General features: G+C 32.7%; 1 protein-coding gene across 1 annotated transcript in view; it reads right to left on the bottom strand.

The window, feature by feature from the left end:
* Positions 1-1,375: 1,375 nt before the first annotated feature.
* LOC111086090 overlaps positions 1,376-17,350 on the bottom strand; it is a gene marked incomplete at its 5' end in the record, with an annotated part of 31,671 nt that continues 15,696 nt past the window's right edge. The window contains 2 exons of the mRNA XM_022387613.1: positions 1,376-3,458; positions 10,868-10,993. Of these exons, the coding sequence (XP_022243321.1) occupies positions 2,137-3,458; positions 10,868-10,993 (1,448 nt within the window). The remainder of the gene's footprint in view (positions 3,459-10,867; positions 10,994-17,350) is intronic.

Here is a 17,350-nt window from a genome sequence, read left to right as displayed (position 1 = left end):
AATAAGAACTTATTCTATAGATATAGTAACCAATCAAACTTCTATTTCAGTGTTAACACAGTTACCAATGGAATCTTAACTTCCTCTAAAACAGTGTTTCTCAACAAATGGTCCACAGACCTGCAGCTTTCCTTGATGGATACATGACTGGCCCATGTAATTATATAGAAATAATAAACAATAATATCCAACATTTACAAAAGCACAACAGTGACACACGACATGATGTTTTTTATTGTAGTACTATTTTAAACACAGTATACAGCCATTTACTTATTTTTGTAACCTAAAAACAAAAACAAGGATCATTCAGGTTATGTCAGTTGTTGTGGTGCTGCCAATAAGTTACTTGATGCAAGAGTTTTGTTATCACATCATGAATGAATGAATCAAGGAATGAAATTGAAAGAAAATCTACTTAGAGATTTTTACTTATTGCCTGGTTATTACTTTAATCTTACATGTCACTGTCAATAGGGGGAGCTTTGGATGGATTCTTTGAAATAAACAGTATCTCAGGGAAGCATAAGGGAGATGAGAGTGCTCAGGAATCTAATGTAAAGGAAGTAGCATCAGAAAAGGAAAGAAAACTTAACTTTCAATCACAGGTATGATCTGTAATAAAAGAAGTACTTGTACCTAATTGGGATACAGAATATGGCATTATTCTAAGCAATGATGCCATGAAGCCTTTGAAAGTAAATCATCATTTTAAAACTAAACACTCAAACTTGAAACACAAACCAATACAATGTTTTTAGTGGAAGCTGGATGAAGTGATGATAAATTGAAAGTGAAGATACTAGTTGCTTTCTCTTCATATAGTCTAATACAAGTTCCCATTCACATTTGGTGAAGAATTGATAATGTTGTAAATAATAAAAGTGTTTTGGGAATACCTTGTTGGTATAGCTGTCAAAATAATTAGATGTATAGATACTGCTGGAAAAAACTTGGCACTGAGATAAAATACAACACTGGCATATTTGCTACAGCAACAGATGGTCCATTCAATGCTAGTTAATATAATTGATAATGCTTCCATCACTGTGGTTTGCATTTATTTTAACATTTATTTTTAGGCATCTGTGGAGCTGGTCTGTGGTACCAAAAAGGTTGAGAATCACTGCTCTAAACTGATGTATGGAATCACATTAATCTATTACTGCTCTAAACAATGTTATCAATTGTAAAATTACACTGTTTCATTCCCACTAACTAAAAAAATAACCCACAATTTCGATGACGAGGAACCCACTTTGAGACTAATAATGCTTAGAGACGGTTTGGAAGGGTAATGAAGAAAACTTTAATATAAGTTTAACATAATGGGTATCTGATGACAAAACCTTGTTGAAACGTTGTACATTTGCTGTTATGTTAAACTTATATTAAAGTTTTTCTTCATTACCCATTCAAGCCATCTCCAAACATTATTAACCCACAATTGTTTTCTGTCTTTGTAACCAGAATTTTATAACTGATTCAAAGTGCCAATTACAAAATGAAATTTAAGTCACATAGTTTCTAATCATTCTTCTTTTTTTTTTCTTTGCAGCATTACAGTTCCATCATCCTTCTAAAGTAATTATCAGTCAAAACTTTATATTCCTATTAACATAATTATCATTCAAAATAATTACCTCCTTTACATGTATGCCTACAAGTCACATTTTTGCTTTATTAAAAAAGAAAGTTGTGCCCTTTCTTATTACCACTCATAGTTCTTACTTTCCTATAAATGTAATCAATTCAAGAATTTTATCTTTCTTCAAAAAAAAATGAAAACTTTTTAAAATTTGTCTCTGTGTATGATTACCAGTAATAATGCTTGCCTTCCAAAAACAAAACAAATCAAAAACTTTTAAAACCATATTCCCAACAAGAATATTATTTTGTTATTTACCATGAACCAAAGAAATATAAATTATTCTAGATATTGTATTTTGTTACTCACTATATTGTCACTTGAATTATCATCAAGGTGAAAAGATTTTCCATCTCCTCTGAGGTGTACTAATCAATTTCTTAGATAAATAATGTGCAGAACCCAGAATCACGTTTATTATCAGTAATATGCAACTGCATAATTTTCTGACCTGGTTGATTTTACATGACTGTTAAGCTAGATTAAGGTCAACGATGAACTATGACATCAGGTGCTGACCTAGTTGATTCAAAACTCTGAGGTCGATCTTCCTCAGAAGGATTCATCTCAATAACAGCTTCAGCTCTAAACCTGTGAGGATTGTTTAGGAGCTCAATTTCTTCCTCATTAGGGGGTATTACAGCAGTTCTGTAAGGATTGAACTGACTTCCAGTGACTTCATAATGCTGAGATTGTGGATTTTCTCGGTTTCTTCGAAGATGGGGTGGTAAAGGTGGTGGTGGAGGTGGAGGCAAAGGTGGACTTTCACTATCTCGACTGGATTTCATTATCATATGTCTGATAGGTTGGGACTGTGGCACATCATCGTGAACTTGGAGATTTAAATGAGGACTATATTCATGATATCTGGACATTGATTGTGGACTGTGTTTTTGTAACTTGCACATCGATGGTGGTTTGTATTCTCGAATTTGAGGTGATGAATGTATAATGTGTTCATGAAGTTGGGGTGTCATGACTTCTTGAATTTGGTATTGTGAACATGGAGAGTAAATTTGAGTCTGGGATGGTAATTGTGGGATGTTTTCTTGATCCTTAATAGGTGAGTGTTGGGCATGTTGATGCACCCATGGTTGTGAGTATTGTTTGTATTCTTTATTTAGCCTAGTGGACTGTATAGCATATTCCGGATTTGGGGATGTTGAGTATGATGCATACTTTAGATTCTGAGGTGATGTGTAAGTGGCATTTTCTTTATTCTGTGGTTGTGCACAAGGCACATATTCTTGTTTCTGGGATTTTGAATGGTGGGTATATTCCTCATTCTGAGATGGTGAAACAGAGTAATATTTCTGATTTTGAGGTGGGGTGTGTGGGGCTCGTTCCAAATTTCTATATTGTGAGAGTGGGCTATATTTTTGTGTATGTGTGGTAAATTCTTCAACATTCAATGATGGTTGTGACAACATACGTTTGTGAAGCTCAGAGATAGTTTGACCACCATTTGGTTGTCGTGTACAGTAAAATTGGTCCATTTCGATGTTTTCAGATTCAATGTCTTCTTGGGAAATCCCTGCTCCTTTTCTTCTTGCACCAATTTGAGCTGCTTCAGCTGCTAATGTAGCTTCCAAACCTCGATCTAGTGTGTTTACTATGTGGTCTAGTGCTACTTCAACAGATGCTTCCTTGGACCTCCTGAGTCTATACTCACGTTCCCTTTCTCTTCGTACCTTGATCTTGCCATAGCAGGAAATGGAAATGGAGGCACACATCCCCACAACTAAGGCAAAAAACACTACTAGGATAATGATCATGTGTTCTGACTTCAGTACAACAGCAGGCAAGGAACCTGGGAAAAAATAATTTCAAAATACATTTTGAAATAATTAAAGTAAGTTATACATTTTTGTTTGTGTAATGGTGTCAGCAGTTAGTTTCTTAAATAAACATAAGGAAAATTCTATTATACTTGAAAGTAGTTTGTGTGTATATATATATATATATTTAAGAAAGAGTTTAAAGTTTTCTCCATTTCATCCGTCACTAGAGTTATTAAAATAATTGCTAATAATTTACTGCAAGACATCAGAAATTACATACTAGACTGAATCTTACAAATAACTAAAACACATACTAACATATTCAAAGTAAAACACATTGGTAATACAGTGCCTTTGAAAAACTAACTCATCTTATATTACCATAAACTGAAATTTTTCCTGGATTAAATTATCAGGAAGTAAAATAATATGATATCTAAATAGAATAGTTTACTAACACAGCTTCTTTCTGAAATACCATGATCAAGGAATTATAATATTTTTTCTACACAATCCAAATGTAATTTTATTTATAATTGGAATGCTATTTGTCTCGCACAATTATTAATGATGGAGTAATAACAACTACGTTTCCTACCAGTCAAAACTTTACTTGAAAAACATATACTTTTATTTCAATATAACATTTAAATATTACTATAGAAATACCTGTTACAACTACATCATATAACAGTAAGTTAATAATTTATTTGCAGAGATGCATTGATGAAAGTTTTACAGGCTAAATATTCTTATGTTAAAGATTAGCAGTAAAAGGAATTCTAGGATGGATTCTGTAAGTTGGACAGTGGGCTAGTGTTGAAGAAAAATTGTAAATAAGATACTGTATTAAGATAGCATTTGTTGTTTCACTTGAAGCCAGCTTCCCTAATATTGCTTTAAGAAGTTTGAATACATCAAAATTGTTTGCTAGTATTTAAACTGTATGTTGTTTAAATAGATAAGTTTTAAGTATAAGCCTCGATCTAAGTTATTACATACTGCAACTATGCTTATACAGGAACAAGGTCTATTAAAAAAACACAAAAAACTTATTTTTAATAATCAAGGAAACATAAGGATTTAAACAAGAAAAACAAAATATATCATATTTACTTATAGGGACCTCAAGTAAACAGAATTTAAACAATAAAATGACTCAGACCACCAATTTCTCCAAGACAAAAAGATGTACTTGTTCTATGTAAAGAATCATGTTTAATTATAAAATTGTCAGGGATATTCTAATGTCATGGTTTCAAAATGATTGTCTAGTGTATTATAAGTCATTTCTGTGGCTACAGAGTGGAGCTACAATTCTCTTGTGGTGCTGATGGAGACAGACTCATGGGATTTTTGGCTGTCCCTCCTTGTTTCATTGTTGGCAATGGCAATGATTTTACTTTATGGCATTGCTAAAGATTCATGTTATGGTGATGACAATAATTTTCATTGCCTATGTATTTGATGTAGAGTGATACCCAGTGTTGAATATTAGAGGTCCATCCGATCTAACCTGTTATGACCTGCCAGGACACTTGTGTTAATACACATACAGTATCAATAAAGACATGGAATAAATGGCTGAAAATTCTTTGACAGAAAATATAGTGCAAGAACATTAAACAGTTATTGACTTATTGCAAAGGCAACAAATGATCTGTTGCCTGAAATCACCATGCAATAATTATTTTATTCTACCCCTTCTGTTTTAAGTTTTACTAAAATTTGATTAATTAGCACTTCCAAAGTATATTTAGCCTACATTCCTATGCCCAAATGTAAATCTTAAAGTTTACCTTTTCATTAAAGATTTTGATCTAATTTTAAGAATTGATAATAAATCAATAACATTTAGAAATTGCTTAATTTTCAAAATACAACAGCCCATTATTACATGATCATATTAACAAAAGTATAAGATATGCAGCTATCTAACTTCAGTACAAAATTTGCCAAGAATGCTGTCAAGATTTCTGACGTTGTTTGTAAATTAGATCTAAACGAATCAGTATGTTTTCACTGTGCTGTAAATAATTGTCATCTATGTTTGGTAACTTGACTGAGTTTTAAGATACATGAGAAATAAACAGATATATTGATGGACAGTAAAAACAATCTTTATTTAGACACAACAAACACAAGAAATAGTTTGTGTCTTTGTATATGATTAGCTCATCAGCTTGCCATCTCTCTCAAGCTGATTCTCTGCCAAACTAGTCATAATGAAAACAAAGTAGAAACAAATCAAGAAAGCATGCCTCAGTTGAACAGGTAAACCTGGTTCCTTTGTCCATTTGACAGCATCACCTCCTGGTTTTTGCTCTCTCACAGCATTGAATTGTTGTTTGTTTAGACAACATCAGTTCATCCAACAAAGGATATTAAAATGCTGATCCTTCAACTCGGAAGATATAAGCTACTGCAATATCTTCTTAGGCACAATAGACATTATTTAGTACAGGAAACAAAGTCTTGAACAAGGTAATCTCAATGACTTTCTGGATCACATGTCTATGCTAAAACTGCATAAAACTCAATAAAGAAAACATTTTGAAAATTCATATATCACTAAAGGCAGGTGAAAAATAAATGGCATTCCAGCATGCCACACAACACACTTTACCCCCATTGACTCAGTGGCAAGTCTTAGGGCTTATGGTGCTAAACATTAGGTTTTGATACCTGTGATGGGCACAGCACAGATAGCCCATTGTGTAGCTTTTTTTTTTACAACAAATAAACAAAATATCCCTTTTCCTTTCTTTTCTGTTTTATACTTGTTCTCAACCTAATGATTAAATTCATGTTAAAAATCCAATAAAATTTAAATTCACACCATGGCAAAGGAACATGTTAACTTTCCTTTGTTACTCAGAACACCACATAGACAGCACAACCCTTTAACAATAAATCACAATTAGTCACAGTAAGAAAAATCAAGCTCTTTAATAGCGATTTTAGATACATTTGGCTACAATCTTTTAACTTTACTAAAATGAAACATATAAAATAAATCCATTAACTGTAATTGGAAACTGAAATGCAATCCATTATAATAAAACCTTTTAACTGGAGTTTAAATTACACAATACAAAAATAAAAATTACCCTTTAATAACGAATGCAACATAATAAGATCCTTTAACATACATACATGAAATACCCTTCAACAATAAACATATTAATGTCCTTTAACAAATGAAGTACACACTTATAAAGAAAAAATACCCATCAATAAAGACAATGACTACTGTCTCCTATAGAAAAGGTAGTCTAGCAGACTATGCAGACATTTAAAATAAACAAAATCAAAACCATTTACTGAATTAAATTACATAATAAAAACACAATGCAGAAAAAGAAAACCCTTTACATTAATCAAAATATAATAAGCCAAATACTAAAAAGAAAACCCTTCATGATAAGCATATTAATGTAACCCATTTTACAATACTTGACAAAATAAAATAATCTTAAAACACAATTTAAAGGCAAACCATCAAATATATACATCAGAACATTCTATCTTTCACTGAAGTAAATATATATATATATATAGTTACATGATTCACTGGGAAATGGCATTATAGCTTCCTGATGATGGTGTTTCTCAGTAGACATTGATGCAACTGTCCACTGTTGATGAACCTGAAGCTCAATGTCTTGCATCTACTTCACCAATCAAGTGAAGAGAAAGCTGACCATTAGATGGGCTCATTTGGCCAATGTCTTCAGCATCAGCCAAGCTAGCATCTCCTCATGATGATCTTCAATTGTGCTTTTGATCTATCAAGCAACAGAAAATGTTTTGGAATTACTCAGCAACAAGGAATGGAAACACCACTGGCCAGGTCAACAACAAGATATCCATAAACATCAGAATTCAATCCTTCGTACTAAAGTCCAAATTTCAGTGTAAGGTGAGGTGAATTCCATTAGTTAAAAATTCGGCTAAGTGTATAGGTTAAGGGTGGTCAAAATGGATGGTTACAACTGTGAACTAGGTATTGATCAAGCGACATGTCTACAGGCTTAATGTGTACTCATGCCAATCCTCACTGTAGATCATATGCCCAGAGAATCTGAGGACTTCCCAATCCCCATGCTTCCCTGGGTTTTCACTCAACCACTACCTTGTAGCCATGCTGCCTTCTATTAGCCCTGCCAGATAAAATGAACACGCATACCAAACTCTCTGACCCAGCCTCATCCCTAACCTACTGTTTGGTTGCCACATAAACAGAGCCCGGTAGGAAAAAATGGAAGTAGAAACTACTCAAGTCCTACACAGTTGAGATGTCATAAGTTAGGCGATGCCAACCTCATTTTTGACCATTTATTTTTGCCAGTGTTTTCACTCTCTTTCCTGAGGAACGTCTTTATGTTTACTAGTTTACAATTTTCAGACAATTATGAAATGTTATCATATGGATGTTACTTTCTGCCTCACCTATAGTGTATATACAACCTGCATTTTCATGCTTTAATACTGCATCTTATACTGAAATAACATTAAGAAAATATTCAATAAAACTGTTTACTTATTTAAAATATTCCAACCTGTATGACTGGAAATATTCCTATTACAACCAAATAAAACTCTGGGCACAAAAAGTGCATATTACAACCAAATAAAACTCTGGGTACAAAAAAGTGCATATACTTGTTATGATACCCGAGTTACATTTTGTGAATTTCATTTACTAATAATTTCATCTGTTCATGAATATTTCAACTTGATCAAGTCAAAATATTTCCTGCACTATGACATGAGAAACAACAGATAAAACTGTGTTCTGAATACATCACATAAAATTGTTTTTCTCTAGCCATAGTTGGGCCTTTGTTACTTTTATCTCTTCCATGAAAATACACTGCCACACATTTCAATGTCAAAATTAAAATATTCTCTCTTATTAGCATTAGCAAAAATAACAGATACACAGTATTTTCCAACAATACTTTCCATGTGTTTTACCATAGTTAACCTCATACTCATTAATTCATAAAGACAAGATTAAATCCTTTGTTTCCATGCCCTTGCTTCTTATTGTTGTAATTTTCAAGGGAAACACAATTCCCTTGTAGCTTGTAGTACCAGCATAATTTCCAGGTAAATAGATGTGAAAGTGTAGTAAGTACAGGTTGGCATCTCCATAGAGTTCTTACCAATCAACTAGATTTGTGTGTGATTTTCTCAAAATTTAGGACAATGTTTTACATCAAAAACATTACTCAATGGCTCTGAAAGCAAATGTCAATACACTTTTTCAATCACTAATATTGTTCAATCACACAATCTTTCTAACTGTTGAAAACTGAGTGAAGATTTTACAGATTCATACATCGCATTGATACCACTTGATAACTTGAAAAATAAGGAATAATAGCCCCTTCTAGTCCACGATTGTACAGATTGGTGACTGTCTTAAGTGTAATAATCAAACAAAAATCACACAGTGTAGTACATACATTTTAGTTGAATCATTTGATAGCTTGGAAAGCAAATAACGTCACTTATTTTCATTCATATTTTCTATCCACAGGTGTCCACTATCTCACCTGCCAGGGAAACAATTCTAACTGGCAGAGTTCATTCACCAGTGACATATTAGTCCTCCTCAACATATTTACTGTGGTCTGGACCAGAGCTGGGGCTAAGTTACTCTGTCTGGCAATAGCCTGGGAGTCTCCCCAATTAGTCTTGGACTTGACAGGTGTGAAGCCATGTTTTCATCCTTCAGTCGATGCTTTCTTAAACTCTCCTTCTTGGTCTTGGTGAGTACTTCTATGTCTACAATAAGCCATTCTGTCAGTAAAAATGTTCCTTTAAACTGTTTTCAAAACAAGATCCACTACACATGTTAACAAAAACAGAAACTTCCCAATAAATCCTGGTCATGACATCAAAATTTCTCCTTCCTATCTAATTGTGGTATTTTCAGATAAACTGATTTCCCTACAGTTATCAGATAAATAGACCAGCTAATAACAGCAATCTGTGTTTTATAACTTGACTGAGTTTTAAGTTGCATGGGAAATAAATGGATTGGATACATTTGATGGTGAGTGAAAACAATCTTTATTTAGGTATAACAATAAAAAAATCAATGTAGACAAGTGAATGATTGCCTTTACTGGATCAGTGACTAGCTCATGAGCTCTTCATCCCTCAAGATGAGTTTCTGTTGAACTAGTCGCAATGAAAACCAAGTAAAGTTGAAACAAGACAGCATGTCAACAACATCTCCTCGTGATCTTTGTTCTTTCAAGCATTTGTCACCTGAGGCATTCAGACGTTGTCAGTTTAGCCAGCAAAGGATATTACAGTCACAAATCCTTTCAACCTGGATGCTATATGTTACTGCAATATCCTCTCGAGCAGAATAGACATTATCTTTACTATAGAGAACAAAGAAACAAGGCAACTAGAATAAGGCAACCTGAATGACTTTCTTGACCACATATTTATGCTAAAACTGCAAACTAAATAGACAAGAATTTTAAAAATTTCTATATCACTAAAGCAGGTAGAAAATATATGATATGTTTGCATATCACAAGTATAGTAACTTAATCTCCAATATGTACTGGAAGTGTGCCACACTCGTTTTCACTTTCCTGCTATGATATAATCTATTTTGGTACAAACATTCTCTTTTCACTCTTCATGTGATCCAATAATTCCTTTTAGGTCAGGCACCTCAAGGTTACTGTTTTTTTCAGTGATCCAGCATGTGAATTAATCTTTGGTCTTTCCAGTTAGAATGATGTCTTACCTTCAATGTTTGATCCAGATAAAACAACATTTAATTTTTAGCCAATGATTTATAGCATGACTCTACTAATAGAACCTCCTAATAGTATTGCATTTTTTACACAAAGTAGGTTTGCTTTTATATGTAAAAAAAAAATAGCTGTGTTAAATTACATTTACCTATAACTATGGAACGACACTAACTTTGCCTAGTAAGTTTCCCAGTTTGTATATACAACTGATGACATTAAAAACAATCAGTAGTTTTTGTTTTTCATTTCTCACAAACTGACAATTAAATCAAAGTAAATGTTGCCTTATTTAAATGGGAATCAAGAGTTAACCAATGCCAGTGCCTATATGAAACAAATAAAGAACAATGTCATGGTTACTTTCGTTGTTGTGGTTGCTAAATCTATGCTATTTTTAAACTTCTTATAAATGTGTTATTAAAGAGCTAGGAAACATACTAAGGAAGACAACTAACTGTAAATATTGTCAAAACTTCCCTTTATCATTTTGTCATTGTACTTTGTAGCCCAACGTACTATGGACATGTTTAGTGTTGAAAAAAAAAGTTAAACAAGATGCTTAGTTTAGTTTTTAGTTATTAAAATGTGACACGGAGAATCTAATACCTTGTTTTGAAAAGTTGTAGTATCCCTCATTCCACACTTACCTTCAACACATATAGTATCTTCTTCGTCATAACGGTATCTACAATTAAAGTGACCATTACATTTCAGAGACTTGTCTATACAAGTTCCATCATCACAATCAAACTCCCTGTCAGGATAACAATGTTCTGCAGAAAAAGAATGGAAATAGGATATCTTAAAGAGCTATTTATAAAAACATTATTTACAGAAATTATACAAGTAGCAGGGAAGCATTAATATTTTACTATGTTAAGAGTTATCTTATAATTAAAAGTTCCTTATTTCTATAAAACTCTAGGTAGGACAGAAAATCAGAAGTATACTTCAGAAATGTGGATAATTACTTTTGACAAACTATGTAACATTTGATTCGGCTATGGATTTTCGTAGATAAATTTAAAATTGTATTGCTTAGTAAACAAAATTCCCACTTGCCTCTAACATTCCTGTTATTAACCTATTTCATTAAAAAAAAAATAATGTAATTGCAATATGTTTCTTGAACTGCATGATATCATTTCACATATAATTTTTGTTATAATAAGAATTTTCTGATTAATAAAAATGGAAATGTAATGCTTCAAATTTCTGAAAAGTTCTGGTAGTGAATGAAAGGCTTCCTCACCAGTTATTAATGACAGCCAAAAAAAAAGCCAGAAATACTAACAATGGACAAAAAGATATGAATGAAATGCTAATATTACACACCTCTGATTTAAAACCTATTGTTGTAAGCTATACTTCCAATGTTATAATTTAATTGTTTGCTAAAGGGAAAAGCTAATCAGGATGGTGATGCTAGATCTAGAAAGCTCATAAAGATAGACCTAGAATACCTAAGAAGTTCATGATGATGATATAATAATCAAGAACCTTCCTCTAATATCTAGGGATAAGGGTACATCATTTATAAATATGAGTAATAAATTAGTGAAATTAATGATAATTGTTAGTAGTTAGTAAGAGAGATCAATTCAGTGTCAGAAAAGTTATTCGGTGAGAATTATCACATATATGTATGTAGTATCTTCAACTACTGATTTGCCAATAAGTATCAGATAGACAGATCCTCTAATTACTAGAGATTTGTTCAGAAAATAAGAAGAGTGATTCTGAATTGGATAATTTAACTGAGTCTTTCTTGCATTGTAAAATAATGGTACTGGAAAAAAGTTGGTAAAAATGAAAACATTAACAATTGTTATTATTTGACATACTTGTGCATATAAAAAGATAGTCACTTCTACTTAGTCTCATAGCTTTTCTTCTCTCGGGATTAATCTCTGTAGAACTAAACACAATACTCTTGTTGTAGGTCTTTACTCAATGATCTCTTAGTAATAGAACTAAACCAAGAAAGGATTCTGAATTCAAAAGGTAAAACTGGTTTCTTTGGCCAGCATCTCTTTGTGACCTTTGTTCTCTCACAACACTGGTCAACTGTTCCATTTAGACAACATTAACTCTGCTAGCACACAATATAAATACAGTTTATTCCTTCAAACCCAGATGATATAACCTCTTGGGCAGAATAGACATTTACCAAACAAAAAATAAAAGAACAAGAACAAGGCAATCTCAAAACTTTCTGGATTATGTTTTATGATAAAACTGCATATAAACTGAATAAATGAAAATTAAAAAAAAATTCATACATCCATAAATCAATACCATTAGCGAGCACATCGATTGAATCATTATTTGAGAAGTAAGATCTACAACTTGTGTCGAAGTGAACGAAGCCTGTAGAAATGGTATTAAAAAATTAATTTTTTCATCATTGTTACATGAACCATGGACCAGACTTTACATTATTTTCAACAAACAATTCAACAGAACCTGTTCAAAACTAAAACACATTACAACAGTATGATAAACAAATTATGTAAATCTGCATTAACTATGATTTCTAAGAAAATAAGTGTGTTGTAAGTTTTGGTTTCAATATTTTAATTCAAATATCTGCTATTGGGTGCAGGATTCTATGATCTTAAAAACTGTGTGAAAGTGAAACTAGCCTGTAGCAATCATTTATAGGAGAAATACTCAAAATTGTTACAGTTACGTGTACTGAACTTTGTATTAATACTTTTACCAAGTAATCCAAAAGAACTTGCCCAATGATGTCAGGAGTTGGATTAGTAATGTGAAAATAACATTGAACTTTGAATAATTTTAAGATAATAATCAAATCACAAAAGACAAAAACTTCACTGAAAATGATTATGCAATTAAAAGAATATCAAGAAGTCTATAGAAAATTAAAGAAAGAACATGACAGAAAATTAAAAAAAAAACTATAAGAAAATTAAAATAAACCAAGAAGAAAGAAATTTATAAAAAGGAGTTAAAAGAAGGAGACATAATATTTAAAGAATTAACAACAAAAACAGATATGACTGAAGACAAGAGGAATGAAGCTACTGGAGATGTATAGAGTGATTACAACAACAAGATTGAAAAAAGGGTGTAATGACAAAATGAAAAAGTAAAAAAGAAATCAATGAGAAAATAAAATATTTGGCAAAAGAACTAGTGAATGCAAAGGTCAAGCCAGCCACACCTCTGCCCAAGAGTACAGTCTTAAAACATCCTTTATAAGAACATTATGGTCTACCATTACTGCTGTGCCACATCTGACTGCAGGACCTTCCTGGACTACTCCAGCCATGCCACTACCAAATCCAGTTCCAGAGTTTAGCTGGCCATTTAAAAAACAAATGGACTAGAATAGAAATGTATAATAGAAGGTATGGAAGGCTCAGTTCAAAATAATTGCCAGAGTGAATAGGTGAAACAGTGAACAACAAGCTATTCATCTTTCTGCCCATTTAAAAACCAGTTTTAATGCCATTAAGTAATATTCCAGCAGAGGGCTGTAACAGCTATTAAACATTGATAGCTGTCTTATCCAACAGATTTAGGATGAAACACTACTAGGAAGCATCCAGAGAAAAGTTCTGGGTCAGCGTATAGTGAAAAGAAGAGACCTTAGCTAAACATGTGGAAGATTTGGAAAGGCTTGCCCAATTATTTTACCCAGATGCTCCTTGTTAAATGATGTATTCATTGGCATTTGACAAACTTATAGGTGGCATAACTGAAGAGTATATGGAAATTAGGTTGGATCCAATCCAATCCATGGCAGTAATTTAATTTTAAGATATTTACAACTAGTTACACAGAATGGAGGAAATAAACCATAAGCCAATAGGTATTTCAAGTGTAACTTGAAAGGATATATTGGAAAGAACTGTAGATTAAAGCCTGTTAGGAATAAGAATTCCTAAAAAATATTGAAGAAAAAAAAAAGAGAGAACTACTGTAGTTAAGGGAAAGATGGCTATTACAGCCAAGACTGTAAGGAATCAACAACTGTTAAGCCAAGGAGACAATACCCCGAGGATGTATCACAGAGCCCAGGACAGGTTCATCAGCTGGGAGTATTTCATCTGCCTAAAATGATATTAAAAATTCAGTGTTTAAGGGAAATCATACAGAAGCACATGGAGATATTGATGGAAAACCTTGCAGTTTGTTGATCGACACTGGTTCTAGATTCAATAGTTCAATCAAATTTGATAATGGAAGATGAGAAATTGCCTCCAGAAATAAAGGAAGAAAGTGTATTTATGTGAACAGCAACCAGACACAGAATTCCATAAAGAGGAAAGTTGAAATTACCCTTACTGAGGAAGCTTCTCTTCAACTCATGATTTGTGAGTAACTGACATCAAGGAAGAGTGCATATTGGGAAGTGACTTCATGCAATGATATAAATGCAAGGTTTGGCTAGCTTTTAACAGCTTCACAGTCAATGACCAGGAAATCCCTGTGCATTTCAGGTTCAAGTTCAAGTGGTCATTGTACCACCAAGAAGTGAAATACTAATACAAGGAGTTATTAGGAATAGTGGCATGTTCTGAAGGAAGGATGATTGAAAGACCCCTCAAAAATCTGAGGAATAAAGATGTCACATATGATTTTACCCAGAAAAGACTTAACTTGGCTTGTGATAAAATAAAAAGTCACAATAATGCTAATGCTGATAAGACTGGATGTCATCAAGGTGACATGGCATAGCTGAACAACTCTCATTGAAAGAATGGGTATGGGGAAAGGCCATACATTGTACTGAAAGTAATCAGTTATGTGGTTTACAGAATTCACAAAGGCAGGCAGTCCAAGTCAGTGTCATCCATTGTTTTGCATTTTTCTCAAGTAATCCAAAAGAACCTGCCAAATGATATAATATGTTACAACAGTATTTTCTTTCGAAGTTTGCAACAGTACTAATGAATTATCAGGTTGACTGAGCATGCAACAAACAAAGCTTCAATTAAAACCCTATTCATATGTGTTATTTACAAAATATCAATTATATAGATGAGCTATGGTATTGAATGCAAGCCCTTGTTGACAGCAATATGTGGTATGGAATGTGTGTGTGGTGAAGACACTATTATGTTTTGCTAATGGGGATCCATATTAGGCCAGTAAAGAAATATGTATTTAAAATTATACTCAGTCTTATTGTAATAAAATATCATACAAACTTCCATTCAGTAAATAAAACTTTGACAATATAAGGCATTATATAACATAACTCTCTATACTGTTGTAGTAAAGGCAAATGATGTATTATTATACTAGTTAAAACAATTTCACTAGAATTTTTTCAAAACCTTATGGAGATGAAAGATACTGTTGTGTATCTGCTTATTTGTTAATTTCCGGTATAAATTCTTTCCGAGGAACTTCAGTGATACAAGTCCTTTCTTAATTAAACCAGTTTATTCTTTCTTGATACAAACTTTTAGTACACAGTAATTCCACAGTCAGTACGTTTCTCGGTACTTTAAACTTAACAACTTTTATAATACACGCTCTAAATCACAGTGATTCACACACTTTACTTACAGTCACTACTGTTCACTTCTTTAATTATCTATCTATCGCTGGCTTCTCTGCCAGGCTTATATGCCAAAAAAGAAGGCATCTAGCAAACACTAAGACATCCGCAGGGTTCCCCGATAATTCGAGAAATTCCAGCGCACATGATCCCAGCGTCACGTGACTTCTGCTGTTGTAACAATACTCAATATAAATCGATTGCGAAGATCAAAAATACAATTGAGTTATTATTATTTACTATAATTGTTTGATATTATTTTAACATTAGCATTGTTATTTTCCTTTTTCTACAAAAACTTGTGTTATATTATTTCGATTATTTTGCCTTGGAGCTATTATCCCATTTACTCCTACATCACTGCTAAAAAATGGTTGAATGATTAAATAACATAATGGTAACAAAACGATTTAATTATAATAAATGATAATTAAACTGTTCATAATATCGTTTCTTGGTCTTTTATTATTATAATATGAACAGTGCTTTAATGCACTGAGATAAAATGCATAAGCTGCTTTTGAAACTTAACAAATGATTAAAATCATGCTTGATGTAATTAAAATGCATTTTCTTCATTAGTCCGTTGCATATTTTAAATCAGTGGTGTGAAAAAACAGATTATAAACCTATTTTTGCCTGACACAAACTACCACTAAAGAGGCTTTTTATTTTGTATCAACCTAACACATACTGACATAGTGTGTGGCACAAGGTCCCAACAATTTTACCTAATTGATCATATCTAGTAATCGACTCATTTTTCGGAAAATGTAGCTTAACGATAAAACAAAACATGAATGTAATAAAGAAAGCATTTATTAGACGTTTTGGAATCATCATAATTCCATCATCATTAATCTATGGTTACAAAACAAACAAACAATATTTGTAATTACAACAAAAATATGTACATAATATATTGTTACGGAAGTCACGCGACGCTGGTAACACTTATGAGTATCTCAACGTTCCTGAAGGCTCGAGTGTTTGCTAGACGCCCTCTATTTTGTATATATAAGACCAGCGAGAAGTGACGGCATAAATAATTGAATAGCAGAGAGGGAGATAGAGACGGATAATAGAGTCAAGCCGTAAGTAAACCGTGTAAATCGTTGTGAATTATAGCATGTGTTCAAGTTAAAGTGACTATGGAAATTAAGTGTATTACAAAGTTGTTTTCTGAAAGAATAAACTAGTTTTATTTAAGAAAGGACTTGTATCGCTGAAGTTTCTCGGAAAGAATTTCCACGGAAAATTAACAAACGAACGACCAGAGACGTAACAATATAAACAAATCTAGTACACAAATATAACACGAAACTTTAGCGACACAAGTCCTTACTTAATAAAACTGGTTTATTCTTTCCGAATACAACTTTACGATACACTTATTTTCAACAATCGCGCAAAAACAAACGCTATATCAACGAACGTCAATAATACTTCTGACTGCAGTTCAATTACACACTATCTACACACACATTATTGGGTCACGTTGTCACCCTCTTATATATACCAGCCTACCCTATCTAGTAAATACTAGAGCATTCGCCAAGGTACGGGATAGTTCTAGAAACTAGAGGGCGTG

Source organism: Limulus polyphemus, unplaced genomic scaffold (genome assembly GCF_000517525.1).
Source record: "Limulus polyphemus unplaced genomic scaffold, Limulus_polyphemus-2.1.2 Scaffold841, whole genome shotgun sequence".
Taxonomy (NCBI): domain Eukaryota; kingdom Metazoa; phylum Arthropoda; class Merostomata; order Xiphosura; family Limulidae; genus Limulus; species Limulus polyphemus.
Note: the sequence above shows the minus strand (reverse complement) of the source record. Positions and strands in the feature narration are given on the sequence as shown.